The 24,676-nt window shown below is 35.0% G+C and overlaps 3 protein-coding genes across 4 annotated transcripts; 1 reads left to right on the forward strand and 2 right to left on the reverse strand.

Moving 5' to 3' along the window:
* Positions 1–6: 6 nt before the first annotated feature.
* Positions 7–2,806, reverse strand: LOC125215518 (cancer-related nucleoside-triphosphatase homolog). Of its 2 annotated transcripts, none has more exons than XM_048116953.1 (6): positions 2,684–2,806; positions 2,518–2,605; positions 2,157–2,247; positions 1,096–1,180; positions 754–910; positions 7–174 (listed from the first exon to the last, which is right to left on the reverse strand). In XM_048116953.1, the coding sequence occupies exons 1-6, from the start codon at positions 2,723–2,725 to the stop codon at positions 59–61; spliced, it is 579 nt and encodes a 192-aa protein (XP_047972910.1). In that variant the 5' UTR covers positions 2,726–2,806; the 3' UTR covers positions 7–58. The 2 variants fall into 2 exon arrangements, with proteins under 2 accessions (XP_047972910.1, XP_047972911.1); XM_048116954.1 differs by having other exon boundaries at positions 79–211.
* A 1,223-nt stretch (positions 2,807–4,029) lies between these two features.
* Positions 4,030–5,442, reverse strand: LOC125216531 (HMG1/2-like protein). Its single transcript, XM_048118270.1, has 8 exons — positions 5,293–5,442; positions 5,171–5,224; positions 4,986–5,099; positions 4,846–4,903; positions 4,707–4,751; positions 4,538–4,618; positions 4,375–4,464; positions 4,030–4,305 (listed from the first exon to the last, which is right to left on the reverse strand). Exons 2-8 carry the CDS (start codon positions 5,215–5,217, stop codon positions 4,279–4,281), a joined length of 462 nt encoding a protein of 153 aa, XP_047974227.1. The 5' UTR covers positions 5,218–5,224; positions 5,293–5,442; the 3' UTR covers positions 4,030–4,278.
* An 11,684-nt stretch (positions 5,443–17,126) lies between these two features.
* On the forward strand, positions 17,127–19,900 carry LOC125214242 (probable serine/threonine-protein kinase PIX13). Its single transcript, XM_048115178.1, has 7 exons — positions 17,127–17,384; positions 17,581–17,610; positions 17,694–18,028; positions 18,590–18,725; positions 18,810–18,946; positions 19,062–19,185; positions 19,284–19,900. The coding sequence occupies exons 1-7, from the start codon at positions 17,303–17,305 to the stop codon at positions 19,679–19,681; spliced, it is 1,242 nt and encodes a 413-aa protein (XP_047971135.1). The 5' UTR covers positions 17,127–17,302; the 3' UTR covers positions 19,682–19,900.
* Positions 19,901–24,676: the final 4,776 nt, after the last annotated feature.

Here is a 24,676-nt window from a genome sequence, read left to right on the forward strand (position 1 = left end):
GTTCGAGGAAGTCAGTTGTGTGAGTCACAGAGTAGGAAGCTCAAGCTTTTGACAGAAGCTAGTGGTTTTGCAACAAGTCTACCAAGTTGGAGTATATTTGTTCTTTCATGGCATCTCGGTTGCTTGTATTCAGCGTATAAATGGTTGCTCCTGGATGATTTTTCAGCCTTGCAACTGTGTAGCAGAATACTTGCATTATAAAATGATCAACCTGGTTCACCAGAAAGAATATAGAATTGTCTACAAGTTTTAATCAGGAATAGGCACTCTAAAGAAAAACTGCATGCGGCTTGCATGAGATGTAAAGGAAGATCGAACTTGTTTTAAAGGGAATGCAACAAGGGAAAACCACCAAAATGAGGGGGAAGGTATGCATATTTGGATATCTAATTCCTCAATAAAAGGAAAATTTTCAGTTCAATTCAGAGTTGGATGGGATTGCCAATATAATAAGGAAGCTGACATATGGTTGTAAAGGTCCAAAGCCACTTCTGTAGTCATGATGAACAAGAACAAATAGATCTAGTTAAGCAAGTATGATACAAATTGACCGTTTTCAGATTTTACACCATGTAGCATTTCAACAAAACCATACCCCTCATGGAGTACTTGCGGAAGAACAGGCTGATGCTCCTTCATTGACACGCACTTAAAGAAATGGTTTCATAATCCAAGTAGATTCATTTTACTATGTCTTATCATCATGAAATAATAAAAGTTGCAGCAATTGTCAGATTTTACTCAACCAAGTACCTCCAGGAATATCTCTGCCAGATTTTGGGACAGGGACTGTTGCCAACAGAGGGATATTGGATTCTAGAACTCTTAAGACAGCAGGGAAGAATGATGCACTGAACAGCTCCATTTTACCAACTTCATCAATAATGAACAGATCGGTGTCTTCTTTAACCTGGACATAGGTGCATTCAGTTCAAACTAAAAGATTCACCTGCATTACAAGAAAACTGTTTGGCAGACGTCATCCTAGATCTACAATTTTAACAAGATTCGCCAGGAATTGATCTCAAGGTTCACATAGCTCTCTAGAAATAGTATAGTACAAAAAGGTAGAACAACAGCATAGAGTTTACTGACCTCCAACTCAGGCAATGCTAATGACTCAAATGACGAGACATCTACTTTGTACCTCCCCACGTTTGGCCATTTGTGAGATTCACGGCTGCAGTAAACAGGAAACTTTGTATTGAAAATATAGCGCCCACAGTCAAAGGATAGAAATGAATTGTATATAAGGAAGGAAATATAGCTAATTAACTTACACTGCCTGAAAATAACAAAGAAATAATTATGCCCAATTATACTAGCAAGTGGCTGGCATAATAATAAGAAGAAAACGAACTAAGAAAGAATCAATTAGGAACTACATATTCTGGATGCAGCAACATAGTCAGACTTTGTTATCGGTGTTCTTGGTTAGAGTAATACAAATATGACTGAGAATTCAATCTCGAGTAAGAATCACATGTCTTATCGAGGACTATGGTCAAAATGTAGAGGACATCTTGAAGCTCTCTTGAAGGCAAGTGTTGAATCTCTGAGTAAGATTGTTATCAAGGTGTATCCTCTTCCATTTAAGCTATATATAATCAAGTGTAATAAGTAATGCATGACTTCCAAAGTTTACTTATTAATACTAGATTTAAGAGTTCCATAGAGAAGTTTTTAAGCATTCAAGCTATTAAAATACTTAAATTCCACTCTCTTATGTAGAAAGAATCTAACAGAATAGTGTTAGTAATGTCATCCTAAAGCAAAGAGAGTATGAAGGTTAGCTTTGCTCTCACATTTAAATATTTGTTTCAAGAAAAAGTGTCAACACAATGGCTGTTTGATTCTTGTCTTCTGTTATGTTATACTAGCAAACTTAAAGTAGCAAGTGAGTGCAGGCATTGTGATAACATATGAGTTGCTAAAACACAGTAGTGCTGTTCTTGAAAATGTTTAATCTTCTATAACCATAACGAAACAAACACAATTTGGTTCATTCCATTTCGAAATGTCAAAATACAAACTAAATTAAAGAAATGATCATCGCAACCTCATAGCCAAAAGCGATCCATTGCTGGTATACTTGAAGATTCGGTATAACATAAAAATGAGAATGTGGATGGAAGAAATGAAAGAGCAAATAGTACCTGGTGATATTGGTGGATGCCAGAGGACCTCTGCGGCTATCAACAGTAACCACTTCAAATCCTACCCTATCACACCCTTCTCTTACCTCACCTACGTAAATCAATTATATTCATCAATAACATACTCCATTATCATCTACCCAAAGCGAGATTCAATAATTTCCTCATCAATTAACTAGTGATCAATTGCAGTTATTTTAGCTCATTTTACTCCATATCACTTCAAAGCAATTCCAGTAACACACCAAACAACAGCACAGCATAGAAACAAAGATATCAAATCTAAACAACATCGAAACAGATTGAAATAATCAACGCAATTGATTTAGTAAAAGGAAGAGGCGTGATTAGGATCGCGTACGAGTATAGAAGCCCTGAATATTTAAGCTAGGATTGAATTGTTTGAGGGAATCCAGAACTCGGATTATCAGAGTAGTTTTCCCCACTCCCTGCATAAATCACCAAACAATGACTGCACTGAATAGTATAGAGAGTTTCTGCTTTTATTTATATAAACAGATACTCACCGGAGATCCGGTGACGAGAAAGCATTTTCCGGCGCCCGCCATTACAGAAGCGCTTCCAAAATTGCCACGACACCGTTTAACACTGGGCTCACAAAAGAGTGAATTTCGTTTTCGGTCCCCACCCTTTTCACCAAATACATCTTTTAATTTCTGTACTTCGATATTTTAATATAAAAATGAATTTTCAATTGCATAATAAAACTTTACCTTGTTAATTCGGTTTGGATATGCTGTAGTTTGCGTTTATATTCTGATGTTAAATTATTATGATTCAGAAAAGAAAATGATATTTAAATTATTTTACTGTATAATTTTAACATAATTTATGAAATATTACTAACAATCATCATTTCCCAATTTATTTAAAAAATTGAATGGTGAACAACTATTTCAGGAGATTTTTCCTTACTTTCAAGATGCACAAGATGATGTGATTTTGTTGATGTGAATATGCCAGCTTATTTGAGAATAGCATAAATTGACCATGGAGTATTTGTCAAGTATGCATTTGTCAACAGTGATTTTATGGATATTTCCGATTTCATTGGATTAAAATAATACTAGTACTAGTATATTTCGCTTTCAACATGCAAACTTCCATGTTGAATATCAATATTGAATTCTTAATTGCTCAAAGTCCATCAATAATCCTACTCAACAAACCCATTATTTTCGCTTTAGTAAGACCGAACAGCACATAACGTTAATTGAATATTAGATAGAGTATTCCACACTATAATCTAATACCATATTGTTTTCTATTCTATTCACCACTTTCAAGATATTGTGTTAAACAAAATTCCATAATAGAAGGTCAAAGTCCAATCTAAATTGTAACCAAGCATAGTCAAAATAATCAAGGTTCAAAATTGGAACTTCATTACTGCAGTTAAAATATTACTAAAGACAAAAGGTATATGCCTCAAATCATGAATATACGTTTCCATCAACACAATCAGGATATATCTAAAATACTAAGCACTACAAATATAAAACTCGTTCAACTAAAATACACATGTGAGTGGATCGGGCGAATATTAAGAGAGACATGACCAAATACGTTTTCAATGAAAACACTATTTACAAACCTAAATCATGTATTTACCATTGCTAATAATATCAGAGTCTACTTTTAGAAAAAAGGAAAATGAACGAGACCGGAAAAGACAGAATAATGAATCAATGTGTGGACAGGTGGAAGCGCAATTTAAAAAGGTTGAAACCATCTCATAATTCTCGTGTTTGACCAACACACAAATATCTCATACATACATCTACCACACAATTCATTAAATTAAAATCCAAATCAACAATAAATCAAGAATATAAAAGCATTAAATCAGGAATAGAAAAGAAGTGCGATTGATTATCATTAAGCACCGAAAGATCTAAACAAAGAGTACATAAACCAATCCCATCTGAACATCACCTATTTTAATTCTTTTTTCCTACACCAAATTAAAAACAAAAAATATAGGAAAATAGCGAAGAAGAAGAAGAAGAAAAGATGAAAGCTATTTATAAAAAGAGAGGGGTAACTAGTTCAGATGGCAAAGTGGTAGTAGTAGCATAATTTCTAGAAGACCACGTCTCCTTCACTCGTCGTCCTCATCCTCATCATCCTGCAAATTGTAACATAAATTAAAAATATTCATAACAAAAATTAATTTAATTAAGCAGTGCTTAATTACATCTGCGCTGCCATCTTCGTCTTCGTCATCTTCATCGTTCACCTCCGACTTGGATTTGTCGGACTCGTCATCAGCACCACCACCGTCGTTCTGTTTGGAGATTTCTACTTAGTTGACTCGTGAAAAATTAACAAAAAATAACAACATATGGTGAGAGAATTACGAGTTTCTTGTTGTAAGCCTTGAGTGTCACTTCATAATCACTTTTCCTTTTCTCCGCCTTTGCGACGTATGGAGCTTTCTCCTGTAAACCGAAGATCATGAACTCAATTGAATAAACCATTTGAAATTTGAAGAAAAATGATGCTATAATCATATTTCAGAGCGCTTACAGCTTCAGTCATGGATTTCCATTTCTCACCACCAGCCTTTCCAACCTAGGAAGAATTTGTGTATATGATTCGTCAAAATTTCATAGAAACAACTAAAACTATACTCAATTCTGGATCTAAACTAGGTATAACTACTCACAGCGGAGACCGATTTGTTGTTCGGGTGCTTCTCTTTGTAAGTCTTCCTGAAGTCCTCCCTGCGAATTTAAGATGTAACAAATCAGAAAAACAAATTCACACAAAAAAGTAGAGGAAAAATCAACATGTACAAATCCATACATGAAGACGAAGAAGGCACTAGCAGGCCTCTTAGGCTTGTTCGGATCCTTAGCCGCCTTCCCCTTCTTCACCGCCGGCTTTTTACCGCCCGCGGCTCCTTTCTTCACCGAAAGCCTATTCAAAGCAAATAATCAATTAGTCTCGGAAATCACGGATCTAAACCAAAACCGATCGGGAAAACCTACTTCGCATCCGCTTTCTTCGTCTCCGCCTTGGATCTTCCTCCTTTCATGACGAACCTGCGAAATCGGCGGAAAACTCGGTCAGAATCGGTGCAACTCGGCGAGAAACACAAATTTGCACTCACCGAATTCTAGAGAGAGAGAGAAACGAAGAGATATGCTTTGCGTTGGTGTTGTGTTTGTGCGTTAGCGAGAGAGAGTGGTATATGTGAGAGGGAGGGATAAGGGGTCTGAAAGGAAAGAGCCTCAAAAGTTCTCCAAAATTCACTCACAAACCAAATTGAAGTCCGGGTTTGGGCGGGATTTCAATTTCCCCCTGCCATGTCACCAATCCGCGTGAACCCCATCCGACCGCTCTCATTGGTTGGATTCGTTACGCGCTGCACCTTCTCTTGGCTCTGTGTTTTCTCTGTGTTTGTTGTGGAGGGGGTCGCGGCCGTTGGATGTGGCGCTGGCGGTACTGTAGGGGCACGTGGCGCGATCGCGTCGGCTGGGGGTTAAGTGCCTCATGGGGCGTAATGACTCAATTAGCCTTGTGTGTTATGACGATTAAGGGCCTGGCAGAGGTCGTTGTGGCCCTTTATTAAACAAATATTGATAAACTTGATATGATTGAGATGCGCTATGTGAGCTGTAAGGTCTTTTTCGTAATTTCGTGTGCTGCTGCGATATGTTGAATTTAATGTAGTCTAGTTACCGATACGTGTTTCATTATTATACACTCTAATTTTAGATTTTCGAATTTGAGGCAATGTTTCTGACTCAATAGAGCGATAATAGGATAATAGCCACTTTATAAAATTTGAATGACAATACAGTATTTTCAATTATTTTATTTCTATTTTTCTCAATGTTGTTCTTATTTGTAGGTTGGGTCATTATTTTATTTTAGGCATAATATAGTCAAAATAATAATTCGCATAATAATCAATTTAGTACTAGTACAAATTAAGTGAGATCCAGGTACAGAAAAAAAATTACTAATACTTTACATAGAACCGAACACGATAACTGTACAAATGAAATCAGATTAATTTCCAATAACCGAAATCTTGATTCTTTGCAACTAAACATGCTACTAGTACTAGTACTAGTATTTAGTAAAAAGGAAAAAGATAAATATGCTACTAGTACTAGTACTAGTATTTAGTAAAAAGGAAAAAGATAAATGTACATAATTGTACATGTAAGAATAAAAATGAAGTGATATAGAAATTTTATGTCGAATCATAACATGATTTTGAGCTTGATTTGAATTAATTATACAATATTTAGTTTATGTCGAATCATAACATGATTTTGAGCTTGATTTGAATTAATTATACAATATTTAGAAATAAAATATTTTTTTACTTAAATATACAAATATTTAAATACAAATTTAATTTTTTTTTGAAGTGTTACAAATGATTAGTATGAAATTTATTTTAAGTCAATTAATATTTATAAAATGAGTTGTCAATGTAAAATGTTAATAAAAGTTCGGTTATGTATTTAAAAACTTCTTTTTACCATATATGTATGCCATGTGCCCATGTCGTTATGTTTTTTATAATTATATTTTTATATTTTAATTAATATCTTAATGCTATATTAGGATAGTATAAAACTGAATATTCTTATCTAAAAAGATGGAGTACATATTTTCAAAATTCATATTATCATATGTTTATACATATGATAATATCAAATTGAAAGCATATAACCATTTATGGAGGATTGTGGCATGAAAAAGTAATCTAATTCCAATTTTATGAAAATTTAAAAAGTAAAATGATTCCTAACTATTAAATTATTGTGTTTGGTTGAATTAAGAAAATTAAGGAAAGTAATCAGATTCCTAAAATCAGGAAATTTAATATAAAATATGAGGATTCTTTTTCCTCCATTAATCTTAAGTATTCTTTTTCTTTAATCTAGGATTTTAAAAGAATGATTTTCTCTCAGGCTCCACTCTGCCGCTCTGCATCTCTCTTCTCTGTATTTCTTCATTCTTCATCTATGTTTTATCTGTATGTTATATTCAAGTTAAATACGGTACATTTTCTTCTTCAAGCTTTCATCTATAACTCAAATTTCGAAGTAAAATTCTTAATTAGTTGGTAGGAAGTATAGTATAATGATTAATTAGAATTGCGACATATCCAATCAATATATATTAGTTGAGAATCATCTAAAAAAATTCGCACCCAGAAGATGAAAAAGCAATAGTTGAAATCATATTTTTTATTGGATTTCAATTTCGCAGCATTGGTTTTTGTTGTTTGCTTAACTTACGATCAAATTTTATTTGATCATTAAGCTTAATAATGATACCACTGCTACGATTTTTCTGAATTTATAAATGTTGTGGCTCAATCTACAATTTTTTTTATTTCAACCTTGTTTTCTATTGAAAGAAAGTTTTGTTTAATTCAAATTCATAATAAATTCAATGTTCAAAAAAGTTTTGTTTAATTCAAATTCATAATAAATTCAATGTTCAAATTTATGTAAATAATATATTTTTAATATATTAATTTAATTATATGAAAATGATAATTTATGAATCTTAACATGTTTCCAAACACATATTCTACTGGATTCACATTCTTAAGAATTAGATTCCCAAGAATCATAAATCCTAAAATCATAATCCTAAGAATCATAATTACAAAAATCATTTTTCCTGACAACTTTACTTTCCTGCCATTAGTTCTTAGGAGTAGTTTATAAGAGTTATAATTGAGTAAACATTTGTGAAATAAAGAGTTATATTACGATCTTTAGAGCATCCGCAGCGGTGAAGGCTGCGGTGCTCGTCTGTCCGTGCCGCTGAGCACGGTATCGTCCGTCCGTGCCAGCAGCACGGCCCTGCTCTTAGCTAAGAGCACGTCCGTGCCGCTGAGCAGCCATATGTGGCGTCTTCTTATTGGCCAACGGCATAGCCGTTGGCAAATTCGATTTTTATTTTTTATTTTTTTTAAAATTCATAAATAATGCCGTTGGCAAATTCGATTTTTATTTTTTATTTTTTTTAAATTCATAAATAATTCAGAATAATACCAAAAAATAAAAAAATATATTTTTGGATTCCCAAAAAAATAGAGCCGTTTATAGACGTTTTTTTTTGGATTTTTGTGAAATTTTTTTTTTTTTTTTTATCCCAAAATCATCTATAAATACACACATTCATCATCCACTTTGCACATCAAATTATCTTTCATTCATACTTTTTCATACTAAATCATCTACATCATCCTCTCTCACCCAAACTCTCTCTAAAAAATTCAAAAATGGATTTCACCAATCTCATTGCGGAAGCGGAGCGCGAAGAACAAGAATATTATGAACAATATCGTGCCGCCTATGAAGCCTATGTCATCGCCAATACCCCCGCCCCTCCTCCTTAACCAACTAGAGCAAAACGTCACTACATCCCTCGTGATCGAGAGGGAGCCCATGAAAGGCTCGTTGCCGACTATTTTTCCGACCAGCCGCATTATCCAAAAGATTACTTTCGGCGCCGTTTTCGCATGTCAAAACGGTTGTTTATGCGTATTGTCAACACATTGTCCACCCGCGTTGAATATTTTCAAGAAGGTGCGACGCAACCGGTCGGCAAAGTCTCACGGCGTTGCAAAAGTGTACTTGTGCCATCCGACAACTTGCTACTGGGCAAACGGCTGACCTCTTCGACGAGTATTTGCATGTCGGTGAGTCAACTGGAATCCTATACCTCAAGAATTTTTGCGACGACGTTCGTTCTGCTTTCGGCGAGGAATTCCTTCGGGCACCCACCACCGACGATTGTCAACGGTTGCTTCGTCTTCACGAAACAGTCCACGGTTTTCCCTGTATGCTAGGCAGCATTGGCTGCATGCATTGGAAGTGGAAGAATTGCCCGACTGGTTGGAGGGGGCAACACTTAAGCGGCCACAAAGGTGGCGGCCCAACGCTTATCCTTGAAGCGGTCGCCGACTACCGCCTATGGATTTGGCATGCATATTTCGGTGTTGCCGGATCCAACAACGACTTGAACGTGTTATATTCTTCACCACTCTTCGATGATGTTTTGAATGGTGTAGCACCGGCGATCGACTTCACCGTCAACGGAAATGCATACCACACTATCTCGCCGATGGTATCTACCCAAGGTGGTCGACATTCGTGAAGTCGTTCAGCAATCCACAAGAGCAAAGACGGATTCTTTTTGCGCAGCGTCAAGAGTCTGCTCGGAAAGACGTCGAAAGAGCTTTTGGTGTCCTTCAAGGCCGATTCAACATTGTGAAGTCCCCTTCTCGGCTTTGGTACGTTAAGAATATCGCCGACATCATGTACACGTGTATTATCTTGCACAACATGATTATAGCTGACGAAGGACCGATGGCGGGTAACTTTTACGACGAGGATGAAGCCGGAAGCTCAACCGTGAGGTCTCCCCCACGCCGAGGTGTGCATGCGACGGTGAACGAGAGGATGGAAAGAAGACACAATGCGCGATACAAGAGCCCACACTGGGCTACAAAAAGATCTAATCAATCACATTTGGGCGAAATTCGGCAACGAGTAGTGTAATTTTTAATTTTTAGGATTTTAATTGTGTAATTTTTAATTTTTAGGATTTTAATTGTGTAATTTTTAATTATTTTGTAATTTGTAATAGTATTTCGAATATTTTAATGCATTTTAATATTGTGGAAATGTTTTTATTTAAATTGAATAATAGAATGGTGGGACCCTTGAGCTTATCCTTAGCTAAGAGCACGGATGTGGGTGTTGTGCTCTTAGCTAAGGAAAAGCAGTAAAAGTGGGTCCGGGCCCACTTCCGTGCTCTTAGCTAAGAGCACGGATGGGGATGCTCTTAGTACTACTTAGTTTATGGAGTAAGAGTTATAATTGAGTTGACAATTGTGAAATTAAGAGTTATATGATGGTCTTTAGTTTTAGATATGTATATATAGTGGGTGATGTGATCAGATCAATAAATGAAATTATGTCAAAAATCAAAGCAAATCTCAGTAATTGGATCTTGTGATGTAATCGTTAGATGAATGTCACGTGTCATCTAATAAAGATAATTTTACACGACATATATCAAATTAAATATAATTTTATAAGTATTCTAACAAGATCTCACTTGCATATGTTCCGATGTCAACATACTAACTTTTTCAACCAACTTTTCTTTACATTCCTTAAAATCCATACCCGGTCGAAGTATGACACTTAATCGGGGACGGAGGGAGTATTTTTTTATAGGTTTAACACTATTTTTAAAAAATTGTTGAATTAGATTATGAACTAATTATGATAGTACTAATTATTAGTACTACTAGTATGCTAGTACATGTTTATATTAATATAGTTACTTATAAAATAAATTTATAACATAATATAATACTTATTTTATAGTTTTCTTTATGATTTGTGTTATTCTTCTACAACTGGTTACCTTTTTTTTGTTTAAAATTTCTAAATTAAATCATCATAGATATAAATCATCAATGATAACAATGAAGTCATTCATCTTAATATGTGAAAAAAGTTAAGTATTTTCTTATTGAAATAGAGTACATACTAAAATAATATATTTATAATTATTAAGCATTTTTCTTTTGCTCTATCTTTTTATTTTAGTGTTATTTGCCTTTTATGTCATTTTTCATTAAATAGCCAAAACATATTGTATGTGAATATTTTTTATTTTAAATTTAGTTTTTGAGATGAGGTTTTTATATTAAAAAAAATATTAATTATTATTTATTCTTTAATTAACATGAAGAATGATTACGTAAATTGAAAATTTTAATTAAATAAAAATTCATTACTTTCTAAAATTATGAAAATGGCAAAATTATCCTATATATATTCTCCATATAATTATGTAAATTTATTACTATCTTGTCCATTAACATTACCTAGTCATTTTTTTTGCTTTAAATAATTATATCATAAATTTATATTTATAATTACCAAGAACCATAACTCAATTGATAAAACATCCGACCAAATTGAAAGAATAAGTATTAAAGTCATATGGACCATACATACGTTTAATTAAAATACAAACAAATGCACATGAGATTTTGTAGTCAAGCGACGAATCTAGCGTTAAGCTAGAAAGGGGCAAATGCTATGCACATATTTCACTAGAGTAACGTGATCAGATGAATATTCTAAATATGGTATAAACTCAAAATTATGATCTGAACCATTGTAAAATGTCAACAGATCACAAAAAAAACATGAAAATGTCAACAGAATTTCAACTAGTCAATGATTGATGTTGTATGATACTATGTTGACATTAAAACCTTGAAATTTTACACTGTGTTGATACTGTATTAAAAATGTGTTGAAACTGTATTGAAAAGTTTTGAATTTGTACAATATATTAGTTTGCATTTTATCACTACCCTTCGTATACATGAATAATTTATTACAATTTTTTGTATTAATCTTCCAGTGATGGCCTCTTCTTCAATTTTACAAATTTCTCCATATATATATTTGCCCATTTTACTATGAATTTCTAGCTCCATCCCTGTCGTCAAGTATGCATGTTTATATAATTACACATTATACTTAGGGCATGTTTGTTTTCTTATTGAAAACAATATAAAGTAAGTATATCTTGAAGCAAAAGTGCCTTTCATAGCCTCCACGGTGACTCTCCGAACAGCCCTAGATCCGCCGGTGCCTCCACCCACGCATAAATAATTGTTGGAGCTAGATTTAACATGATATTGTTAGATTTAAGTAGACCTGAAATAGTAGGCCAAAGACTTAGTTCTTGACATCTTGATATTGTAGTAGTAGTGTGATACGAGTGTGGAACTCCCGCTAATATTGGATCCTCCAGCAGAAGAGGAGGTAGATGGCGATCCATCACAACGGGCAGAGGAGGAGATAGAAGTGCAGGATGCTAACCAAAGAGTGGAACGGAAGAAGCAGGATCGTCCGAAGAGACCTGTGAAATACCAGGATCATGTTTCACGTTGATTCCTTTATTTTGAATATTTAGTTATCTAGTTTTTGGACTATTTTACATATTTAAATTATGTTAATTATAAGTTCTGTTTCGGGTTTTCTTTGTTGGTTCTTTGGAGTCGAACCAACCCTAGGGATCTGTTATTGAAATATGACATCAATACATCAGACTTCCCTACGTTTATCTTAATTTAATTTCTCTGCACACGTTTATTTAATCTCAACGGTTGCTCGACGGGAAAATCAACTCTTGCAGACGGACCACTTGTCGTCGGCGAACTGATACGGCTGCTCCGTATCATAGTGATGCTGCTGCAATACCACTCTGTTATTTTTATAAGTGAACATTTTAAAATGCAAAAGTTGAATTTTGATCTGTGGTCTCATCAACTCAGCCTAAGAATCTGGATGTTTAGGAGGACAATAATTTGTTCCTTTAGAAGGCTGAAAATACCCATATGGACCTTAAATTTTACCCATATTTGCAGACTAAGTGCTTGTCTTTTATTATTCCATCTGTAGGCATGACCTATTTTAAATAGAGGGAAATCAGAAAGTAGTTGTGCTCCAGTAGAGGGAAAATTAGAAGGTTATTGCCTCATTAATTTGCATGCATTTTGAATATGGGGAATGTTGAATTAATGTTAACAGCATGATTTGATATTTATAATTGGACACGCTATAAGTGGTTATGACGTGAGAACAAGATTCATACTAGGTGATTAGGCATGAATCTGCTCTTTCATTTCCTATTTTGTCCAATCTAATTTCACTTAACTTCTTGGTGAACTAGTTTCACGATAATATGCTAACTCGCCATGTTGTACATTCCTAAGAATATAGGTAGATGATTTTCTCCCATTGCACAAACCTTTTACTTACAGGAAAACTATTTGAAAATCTCATTTATGTAATTCTGGTTAGCACCATCTGACATTGTTTTACAGTGTCTTTGCCTACATTCTTGTTTGCATTTGTTTTCAAGAGTGTAAATAGAATTTCATGTCCAATGAAGATCTTATTTACACATCTCCATTTGTATATTCTCATTTATCATTCCAATGATCTGTCTATTATTATTCTCTTTTTCTAAATTGTTGGGTGGAACTTTTTTTTCTCAAGTCTTATCATCATTTAACAACCAACCAGGTAGTTTTAATTAGCAACTTAATCAGTAACCACTGTAGATACTACAGGTTATTTTGCAAAGTCAGATGATATAAATAAAATAACCATTAGCTCAAAGAATCAAAGTACATGGATTGGTGGCCTTAATTAGACAGTTTTTGCTCGACCTTTTTAGGTTTTCTAACGCAATAGGGGAACTTTCTCAAGCTTTTTGTCGCTGTGCTGCTGTCAAGGGGTGCATTTATGTAAGTACAATAATTAGTTACCTATGTTTGTCTTTGATGATTGTTGTCATTTGATATATGTATTTTCATTCTGTTGCTTGTTGATATTTTCTATCTGCAGATTCTGCCTATGTCTTTCTTTGCAGCATTTTGTAAGTGCATTTTTTTTTATTCTGTTTTGTTATAACATATCCATGTTTTATATTAGTTCCATTCCAAAATTAGCCTATCCCAAAATGATTAAAAAAATTAAAACAAATATTATGTGATGTGTCATGTGAGTTAGTGAAGAAATCAGACTGAATATGCCAATATTTTGGTTTGAATTTCATATATTCAAATCTTGCACGGCACAGTTTTTGTGGTCATTGAAATTTTTGGGTATGTAAAATTTAATGTGTGAAGTGTTTGGTTTTCAGTTCACCTCATTATCGAATTCTGGATCCGCCTTGCTTGGGAACTACCTTTCGTGCTCATTTGTTGGTGTATAAAGGTAGAAGACTAACGCACTTCAAGTTTGTCGAACAAAGAATACTCTGTAATGCTGGAGACTAGAGAGTATTGATTGAGCAAGAAAAGTTAATCTAGGATACATGTGATTTATCAATAATATGTATTTGGCCTATAAGGTTATTTTGCTTTCTACTTTCTTTCAAAGGTTTATCAATCATATGCTAAATTCTCAGGTTTAATAAAACAGTTATCCGTATATAGCCGTTTTCATGTTTGCATATGAATGGTGCTTAATCTTGAATAGCCCTTCGATTCATTTTGGACTTGTTAGATAGTCCCTAATGTTTTTTTTCCATCTCTTTATTTTATTGTACAGGATTTAAGGATTCCTGTAACTGCTCTGATCATGGATAAGGTTTGACCGATATCTTATACTCATAGTCGGATTTTTAACACATGAATGATTCTTTGTGTATGATATCATGAGTGTATCTATGTTTCTTCCATTTCAGTAATGTGATTTTTTACAGGATGGCCGTACATATCAAGGTGTAAGATTAGTATATGGTCAGGAGCTATCCAGTCCTCTGCTGATTCTTGCTCCCTTTTTCACGATTCCAAAAACTTTGCTTCCTGGTGTCGACGTGACAAATTCTAATGATAAAAGTCCCTCAAATTCTAATGATTCTTGTAAAGCCAGAAGCTGCTAATTGCCTGCTGTTCTGTATTAGTACAATAAAAATGATATACTTCAAATAATATTTTCTATCAACTGGTTTTTCCATATATGGAATATCAACCTGCCCTAGATCGTTTGGAATAGGGAGCCTTGAATCTTTTGATTTTTGATCTAAAAATATAATAGAAGCTGAAAATATCTAAATCTGTTCTAAAGGAACTCCTATGAGGCTATAATGTGATGAAAGATCACATTTCTGTAAGGTGATCCATGAGAGTTTCAAATTGAGTACGTAAACTTTGAAGCTAAGAGATGTGTTTGGAATTAGATACGCGATGTTGGAGCTATGGTCATTGGGGAAACCTTAGCTGAAGCCTGAAGGTGTTCTAATTAATCCAGTTATTCCAAATTAAAAACGTGTTTTTTCTTAGTCTAATGACTCTAATCCATGTTTTGTTTTTGTTTTTGTATTTGTATTCGCTGCTTCATATTTATACAGCACAACAGGACGTCTATACTATTTAACCTTTAATCATAGGACTTGAGGTTGTGGTAAGTCGATAATTGTTGGGAAATCAAGATATGAAAAAAAAAGACAAACTAATTAGCAACCCACCATTAGATTAGAAGATCTTGAAATAATACCATATGGATTATATTTTTATTTACAAAATTAATAAATAAAATGAGAGGGTGTTAATGTCAATTTTCTCTCATTAAAATCATCTTAAAACTTTAAAGTTACGTAACTCTCTCAATTTAACTTATTTTTTCGCAAAAAAATATATCAAATTAAAGATAATTTTATAAGGATTCCAACGAGATCTCAATTGCATTCTACTATTTATTGAGATTCGTAAGATTTAATGTCATCAACTCATTTTAAAATCTAAGGATGGAAATTTAGTCTTAATTTTGGATTAAGATGCTGTAAGCATTAGAATATGACCCTGAACCAAAAATTAAAAGAAATGTGAAGGCTTGTGGGAATTCATTCAGCACTGTGTTTGGTCCGAGGCGACAATTAGAATAAGTATACTTATAAGCCAAACCAGTAAATAACAGTAATTTAGAAACAAACCAAAAAAATGATTTTTTTTTTGGTATGGATTGAGTATGTATAATTTATAGTACTCATAAACTTTGTAACTGTCATCATAATACATCGTTATATTTAACCATTGGAATAATTGCCGCTTACATCCCGATTTTGGATCAAATTCTTGTTTGTTTCATAACTTTTATAATTTGGAGGGCTATCAACAAAATTTTAATTTTGCACATGGTTATTATTTTTGGCTAAATCAAAATCGAAGTAGTGGATGGTCCTTAAAGACAAAATGCCCAATCATATAAACAATATCGTTTGGTGAGCTTAGAAATGATGTTGTTTCATTAAGGACTGAGCATTGGGCTAATTCTTATTTTTCTTATGAATTTTATAATCCGAAAGATAATTCATGAATTATCATAAAAAAATTTAATTTCTGAAATTTAGTTTAACAGATGCATTGCTATAAGCTCAGGGTTTAAGATGATGAGATCGATCATCATCATATTCAAAGAAAGAAAAGGAGTGAAAGAAAACAAAAGGAGGCTTTTGTGAAAGAGAGAGATGAGAAGTGAATGAGCTGGAAAATGTTTTTGTTGACTCAATTATTCATTTTTGTCGCATATCAGCAATTTGAATACTCCTAATCTCTCTCGAGTTTGATTTAGTTAAAAATTTTCCATGCCAGCAAAATTTTATAAACTTTTAACCAAATATTGAAAGTTATATGACACACCAAAAGTTCATATTTTAGCGGAAAATCCGGAGTGACTCAACATTTGGTTTGTGAAATTAATCAACCACAATATCAGTATTAAATTATACTGTAGTAAAATCATTTTATTGAAAATTTGAAAATCACGAATCGATCTAAATTTCTGATTAGTGCAATTATCACTAATCATTTTATTTTAGCACACAAAAAAGAGAGTAGAGAGATTAAGGAAGCCCACGTTGTGAGTTGACTTTTCTTTCTTTAATTTTCAGAAAACGTTAATACCTTGTCTTTTTTTTAATATACGTAATGCAATGCACACACGTATATTTTAAAGTTTAATTTCTTCAATAATTTGAAAATATTGTCACTTCTAGCCAAGTACAAACAATCAAATCAGTAAATGTTTATTTTATTTGAAAAATAATCAATTTTGCATACAATAGTTACGATTTCTCAATTTGTTAAAACATTGGATTCACCTTTTCTAGTTGCAAAATTTCTCGATTTGTTGAAGCAGTTTTCCTACTTAAGTTGATATAGTTTTGAATTTTGATGACTACAAATTCACACAAGATTTGATTTTTCGAGTAATTTCTAAAAATGATGAAACTGTGATCTTGAAAAAATTACTGGGAGAGAAGCCGAATTGTAAAATGTAGGCAAAATCCACTTGAAGAAATGTCAATGGTGCATGATTGTACATATGTGTAAAAGCAGAAAACACCACAGAATATTTATAGAAAAATCATAATCCTCATTTCCAAGCAATTATCTTTTTCACATTCCATCAGCAAAGGCTCCCCCTTTTTCTTTCCAACTGTGCTAAAACATCATGTAATATGCATATGAATTAATATCTCAGCTTTCCCCCCTTCCTTTGATTCTCAAGTGGAAATTCTAGCTTTTGTTGATGGGGAATTGCTTTGGATTTCAAGCTGCTGCCGATCCGAACCCTAGCTCTGCCAACTCTATCAAACCCTCCTCCACTCCAGGTATCTTCTCAAATTCACTTCAACTTCAGCTGTAACTAACTGTGTGATATGCTTTTCAATCACTGGTTTGGATGATTTCATTTATAAGAGAAGTTCTAAGGTTTATAATTGCGAAAGGTGAAATTTTTGAGGGATTATGTGTTTAATTTGAAGAACATGGTGTGTAATTGTGTTAAATTTTGCTACTTTGATGTAGGGACTTCTCGAGATTACAGCAATAGTGGAGGTGAGTTCTATGATTTGTGATTGTGTTGGTGAGATTTTCAGAATTATGTGTTTATAAATCACTGAGAGCATGGTTTGGTATAGGGACATCGCGGGAATACAGCAACGGTGTAGGCCATTCTGCAACGAGCAGTAGCGCTGGCCTCAGCCGATTCTCAGCTGCTTTCAGTGACGATGGGCGTGCGGGTTCAGGAGACATACTGCCCACTCCGAATTTGAAGGTTTACAGTTTTAGTGATTTGAAGACTGCGACGAGGAGTTTCAAGTCTGATATGGTTTTGGGAATAGGGGGTTTTGGCACTGTGTATAAGGGATGGGTGGATGAGAAGAGTCTGCAGCCTTCTAAACAAGGGACTGGGATGATGGTTGCAATCAAGAAGTTGAATCCTCAGAGCATGCAGGGCTTTGAAGAATGGCAGGTAAGTCGTACTCATCCGTGTGTGTGCGTGTTTAAGTTCCTTTTCCGTCTAGGCATTGATCTAAGTGTGCCAATTTGGAGTTTATGGGGATAAGGTGTGAATATAATTCAACTTATAGTAGGAAACAATTTTATCCGCTTGATAATGTGTGGGAGACCGACTTGAGAATCCTAGTGCGTTATAGAAGATTTTTCCTAAGCATGGGATGGTTTGCAGAGTGATGTAAGCAAGATTAAGTCAAGATTGTCATGTTCCCTGCATTAGTCTGCTTTTGGATCTAGGATTTCAGGCTTATTTTCTTATCCATTTTGATTGGGATGAAGTGGAACGTTAATGCAAATGAGCAACTTATGATCGATTTTATAAGAAATTTGTTTTCTATGATCTTACGAAGTTCTCAGTAAATGTCTGGTTGCAATAGTACATTTTACTCGTAATGAACACATAGGAAACTTTGTCCTATCATAATGATATTCATGTTTTCGTTTACCTGACTTTCCAATTCTACAGCTTTTTTGTTAGTATATCACAAGAACTTAGATGCTTAACTTGGATATGCAGTCAGAAGTGAACTTTTTGGGAAGGTTGACACATCCCAACTTGGTTAAACTCTTGGGATACTGTTGGGAAGATAAAGAAATGCTGCTCGTCTATGAATTTATGCAGAAGGGAAGCCTCGAAAACCATCTTTTTAGACGTAAGAAACTTTTACTTAAAAATCAATATGTATATAGAGAGAGCGCGAATGAGAAACTAACCTGGCCTATTTTTTAACATGCAGGAAATGCTTCTACAGAACCATTGCCGTGGGATATAAGACTCAAAATAGCGATTGGAGCAGCAAAGGGGCTGGCTTTTCTGCATGCCTCGGACAGTATCTATCGAGACTTTAAGGCCTCAAACATTCTTCTTGACGGGGTAAGATTGTTTAGTGTTGTTTATGGTGCTTGACTAAGATTTCCTTCTCTTTCCTTTTTTGTTGTTCAACCTTCTTTAGCATAACACTGATGCACATTTCTCTGGACTTATGTAGAGTTTCAATGCAAAAATATCAGATTTTGGGTTGGTGAAACTGGGGCCTTCTGGAGGGAATTCTCATGTCACAACCCGGGTGATGGGAACATATGGCTACGCTGCACCCGAATACATTGCAACAGGTGACCGCCCTTACATACATTCCTACATTTTGTATTTCTGTATATTCTCCTCAAAACTGGATGCTAATCAGGTTACTTGCTATTCTTTTTAACAATAGGACATCTATATGTGAAGAGCGACGTGTATGGGTATGGCGTGGTGCTGCTGGAGCTGCTGACAGGCTCGAGAGCCCTTGACACGCAACGGGCACAGCAGAACCTGGTGGATTGGATGAAGCCCCTTCTCTCCCAGAAACGGAAACTGAAAACCATCATGGATGCGCGACTACAAGGCCAGTATTCGTCCAAGGCAGCAGCACAGGCTGCTCAACTCACCCTCAGATGCTTGGAGCAAGAGCCCAGAAAGCGGCCTCCAATGAAAGAGGTGGCTGAGGTCTTGGAACAGATTGCAGCCATGGAAAAACCGAGAGTGTCCAAGAGTAGTAGGTCGACGCATTCTGCCTCCTCGTCTCTCCACCACAAACAATCGCCCAGATCGCATCACTCGAGAAGATAGATGATGATCAAAGGTGGTTTAACACTCAAGTGTATATGGTGTTTTTGCATTTTAGTTGTTACTCTTAACAAATGCTCCATTCTTTTTCCAAGGAATTTGTGAAGTTGGTTTGATTAATGTATGTATTTGAGAAACATGAGTATGCCAATGTATTCATTTGTGGGATTTATTATTCCCTCTTAAAATTGGTTGTTATATCACAGGTTATTGATGACTTCATATATGCTTGATTATAGAGGTGAATACTAGTTAGTACCACTTTTTTTTTTGGAGAAGATTTAGATACCAATTTTGGACATAATGTCCCACCACCCACTCAATCCCAAAAGAAACCAACTTTATTTTTGTGGAATTGTCACTTCAACTTCTTTTATCAAGCAACCATATTTCTTGTTATATCATGGAGTGCTTAATAAATAATAACGCTAATTAATCGTAGTAACCAAATTGTTTAACGACAAAGTCGTTGATTCGTTTTCCAAATGATAGATTACAAAACTCATGGTAAGAGGCTAAGATTAATATATGGCGCTTATTTGTTTATTATCTATCTTAATTTTACTTTTTACTCCTTCCGACGACAACTAATTTAATGCATGTTTGTCATGTGAATTTGAATCTCATATTTCCTTACGTGAAAAAAAAATATCTTCAAGACGAGTAATGCATATGGCTGTCAAAATGGATATCGAGTATTCAATACCCGATATCCAAACCCGAAATATCGGGTAATTGGATACCCGATATCTGATTTTTCGGGTTTCGGTTTCGGGATCGGGTACTCAATTTTTGAATTTTCGGATATCGGGTAACTCGATACCCGATCGGGTATATCCGAATTTCCCAATTATTTTTTAATTTTATATATTGTTAGTTTATTTTAATTTAAATTACCAATTATTATTAACTAATGAGTCAAACAGAAAGTCTGACTAAGTAAAATTAAAATAACCCAAGGGCCCAAACGGCCAAACCCAATTCCCAATTCAAATTCTTATTCAGTTGAAGAATGAAGTGGGCGGCGCTCCCTCTCCGCCTCTCGTCACCCTCTCGACTCTCCTTCTCCCCCTTGTCCCTCCCTCCTCCGCCGTCCACCTCCGCCACGGCCCTCTCCCAGCGGCCAGCGACAAGGCACCCTCTCCGCCACCGTCCCGCTCACGGCTCAACCGCCATCCATAGCCGCCGCCTTCGCTACCGCCGTCAGCTACGAGGAGTGAAGGTAGAAAACAAAAATCAAAATCACAATCGGGACTTGATACCCGAGTCGATTATCCGGGTACCCAAAATCAAATTCGGATCAGGTATCAGATATTGAATTTTGAGAATTTCGCGATCGGGTTCGGTTATCCGTGGGTAGTCGATTTGACAGGCCTAACTAATGCATACACATATTTTTGTTGGAAAAATTTACTACATCCGTCCACCAAAATTTGTCCCATTTTGACTCGGATTTTAAGAAATGTAACGGAAAGTGAGCTGAAAAAGTTAGTGGAAGTGTCCTACTTTCATATAATTATATAATAAAATATGAGTAGGAATGAGTTAGTGGAATGAGGGTAGTATAAAATAAAAGAGTAACAAAAAAAATCGTGAAAAATTGAGACTCGCTTTATTAAAGAAAAACTTATCATAAATAGATACTAGCGGCGGCGGATCCAGGTGGGGTCGGATGGTGTCGGCCGACCCTACCACCGTCGCCGTAGAATCACCGGCTATAGATTGTGATTAATTATTAAAGAGAGAATATAAATTATAAAATTTTAGAGGATCGATCGTGTTATCTTACTTTTAGTAATCCTCATTGGTTTGTCATTTGATTAAATTGGTCTTACTTTATACCAGTAACAAAAAAACAACACAATATATGTTGAATGAGTGTTTTCAATAATAAAATTTGTGAAAGTCAGAGCTACAAAATAAGTTAAAAGATGACTGGTTTAATGACATTTTAATAGTATAGAATGAAAAGGAGGGTATTTGCCACTATTCCCAATGAAAAAATTTGAATCGATTTCAAAATATTGATATTCGTAAAAGTAAATTATATCGCATAACATAATATTGTGATATTTATATTTTATGTATTTTCGCATAAATATATCTAATATTATATTTACTATCTTGTTTAATTCGACTCCACAATTAATAAATCCTGAATCCGCCGTTGAATACTAAAACTTAGTACATGAATCGATATAAAAGAACATAACTATTTTTGGTCCATGGGCAGAATATAGACAATGCTCATAGAGTTTGTAATTGGCGCCATTTTTCATCCCTATAATTTATCATTGGAATAACTGTCGATCACATCACAATTTGGATCAAATTTTGGTTTGTTTCATAGAAACTTTTAAAATTTCGACGACGATCCACGAGCTTTTGATTGTTTTTGAATTTTCACACGGTTATGATTTCTAGCTAAATCGAAACTTGAGTGGTGGATAGAGAAAGTCTACCGAACAGAACATCCATCGACATGAACAATATTGTTTCTTAGAAAACACTACGAATATTTATAAACGCATTTGCAAGAAATCACTCTTTTTCACATTTGATCAACAAAGCCTCCCCCTTTTCATCATCTTTTTTCTTTCCAAACATCATGTAATGCAATTCATGTGGCATATAGGTAATGCAATTCATGTTTGCATATGCATGAATATCTCAACTTATCCACCCTTCCTTTGATTTTCAAGTGGAAAATAAAGCTTTTGTTGATGGGGAATTGCTTTAGAAATTTAGCATAATGTGCTTTTAGTTATATTGTCTTATTTTTTGTTTTGGTTATTATTAGGAACTTTTTGAAGTGACGCAAATTTAATTATAAAATTGATAAAATAAGAAATATGCAGAAAGAAAAAAAATGTAAGTGGAAAATGGATCTCAATTCATTAGAGAGAAAGAAAAATTTTATATTTTAACATTGTTGGAATCGTGGTCCGATCAATTCAATTTGACGGATCGTTCAAGTGACAAAATATTTAATTTTGATAAAATTAAATAATTTATAATCGATCTACGCTCCGAGTAGATGATTGTGGTATATTCACTTTCTCTAGACCGATTCCCGGTGAGTGAGAAATAATATATCAAAGAAAGTCACGATTTATGGAGATATGTAATTAATTATTTAAATAATTAATTAATATTATTTTGGATACGTAGATTGACGGACCAGAGGTTTCCCCGAATACGACTTATCATAGATAAAATAATGTGGCTTCGTAGAATGCGTGCACATTGATCGGGCAGTCCAGATACATTTCTGGAATGAACAACTACGTGAGAGGTATCTAGATACATCCGTCCAGGTTCATCCTCATTGGTTGACGTTTGTAACGTCTGTAACGGCTAGTAACCCCCGGGGGTTACAATCTAGCCATAATGACACACATTATGAGTGTTGACTCCATCAATTCAAATGAGTGGGCTTGGCCTATAAATAGGCATGCATACTCTTGCATTCTCTACACCATTCACAAGCATTTTAGAAGGCATAAGCTCTCTCCCTCTCTTGCATTGTTCTTCTGTCGAAGCTCTGCCCTCTCCTCCATCCAGTTCGCCAGAGCTCTGCTGATAGCGGTGCTGCTTCACCAGAGACGTAGCTATTTTATCTTTGGGGACGAAATGCCAATCCGAAGAGCACTACCGGGGCGTATCTCGTCTTGCGGAAAGAGGCCTCCTCGACCCGACTAAATCTTTTACGGTTTACAGTTTCGATTTTCTATTTGTAGTTTCAGTTTTCCATTTGTATTTCTTCTTGGGTTGTATTACGCCCGACTAGTTTATCTCTTGTAAATCCAGGAATCCAACAAATATTTAGAGAACGAATCAAAAAGTAAAGACTTTTTTACTTTTTAGGGGGAAAAGGAGTATTAACTTATGTACTCCCTCCGTCCCACAAAAGATGTCACACTTGTGGGACGGCACGGGATTTTAGGAGGTTTTTTTTTGTGTTATAAATGAAGAGAGAAAATATAATTTTTATATTCATGTGTGAGAGAACTTTTTTCCAAATAGGAAAATGTGACATCTTTTGTGGGTCAAACTAAAAAGGAAAGTGCAACATCTTATGTAGGACAGAGGGAGTACTACTTTGTAGATAGTAATGAATTTATTATTCTTAAGTTGGACTTTAGCCTCATCATTGGCTAGAGGAGGTTATCAAATACAAACTCCAAACTATAATCAGGACGCTAGAAAATGTCAACATATATAAAATAACATCAACAGAAAATATCAATACAGTGTCAATGGTTGACACCGTGTTGACAATGTGTTGAAATTGTGTTGACATTGTATTGACGTTATGTTGACATCAAAATCTTGAATTTTTACACTATGTTGACATTTTGTTGACGTTGTGTTAACACTATGTTGAAAAATTTGGAATTTGTACAAGAGTAAAGGCCAAAACTGGTCCTGAACATATGGTCATTTTACCTTTTTGGTCATAAACATTATCTTTTGGATTTTTTGGTCCTGCACATATGGAAATTTGATCATTTTGGTCCTTCATTAAAAACTAACGGTCAATGGGTTTAATGTCGATTTTGACCAATTAAAGCTGTAATTATGATTACTTACTCCATAATTATATTCTTAATTATTTTAATAAATTACTATCATTTAAGTATGCTAATTTAATAATTTAATAAACCCACGTGCCTCCCCCGCCGCTATGCCGACGATTGAGTTCCAGCCGCACCACCCGCCCCTCCCCGCAGCGGCTCCAACCCTAACAATTCCCCATCTCCACCGCCGATCTCCTCCTCCTACTACCCCTCCGCGCCGCCCTCCGACGTCAGCCACCACCACACCTCCCCAATTTCCTCCTCCTTCTACAGCGCCCCCACCAGCCCCACCGCCGCCATCCCCTTTCTCTGGGAATCCACCCTCGGCACCCCCAAATCCAACTACGGCGACGCCGATCAAGACCTCAACGACACCAACTTCGCCTTCGACTTCACTGGCCACCTCTCCTCTGCCCCT

This window comes from Salvia hispanica, chromosome 3 (genome assembly GCF_023119035.1).
Source record: "Salvia hispanica cultivar TCC Black 2014 chromosome 3, UniMelb_Shisp_WGS_1.0, whole genome shotgun sequence".
Classification (NCBI taxonomy): domain Eukaryota; kingdom Viridiplantae; phylum Streptophyta; class Magnoliopsida; order Lamiales; family Lamiaceae; genus Salvia; species Salvia hispanica.

Coding starts and splice junctions, on each gene's coding strand:
- LOC125215518 (XM_048116953.1), bottom strand. CDS start 2,725: ATGGCGGGCGCCGGAAAATGCTTTCTCGTCACCGGATCTCCG. Junction 1,181..2,156: donor GCATCCACCAATATCACCAG/GTACTATTTGCT, acceptor TGTTTACTGCAG/CCGTGAATCTCACAAATGGC. Junction 911..1,095: donor TAGCATTGCCTGAGTTGGAG/GTCAGTAAACTC, acceptor ACCTATGTCCAG/GTTAAAGAAGACACCGATCT.
- LOC125216531 (XM_048118270.1), bottom strand. CDS start 5,217: ATGAAAGGAGGAAGATCCAAGGCGGAGACGAAGAAAGCGGATGCGAA. Junction 5,100..5,170: donor ACGAAGAAAGCGGATGCGAA/GTAGGTTTTCCC, acceptor TGCTTTGAATAG/GCTTTCGGTGAAGAAAGGAG. Junction 4,619..4,706: donor GGAAATCCATGACTGAAGCT/GTAAGCGCTCTG, acceptor TTCGGTTTACAG/GAGAAAGCTCCATACGTCGC.
- LOC125214242 (XM_048115178.1), top strand. CDS start 17,303: ATGGGGAATTGCTTTGGATTTCAAGCTGCTGCCGATCCGAACCCTAGC. Junction 18,029..18,589: donor AGGGCTTTGAAGAATGGCAG/GTAAGTCGTACT, acceptor TTGGATATGCAG/TCAGAAGTGAACTTTTTGGG. Junction 18,726..18,809: donor CGAAAACCATCTTTTTAGAC/GTAAGAAACTTT, acceptor TTTAACATGCAG/GAAATGCTTCTACAGAACCA.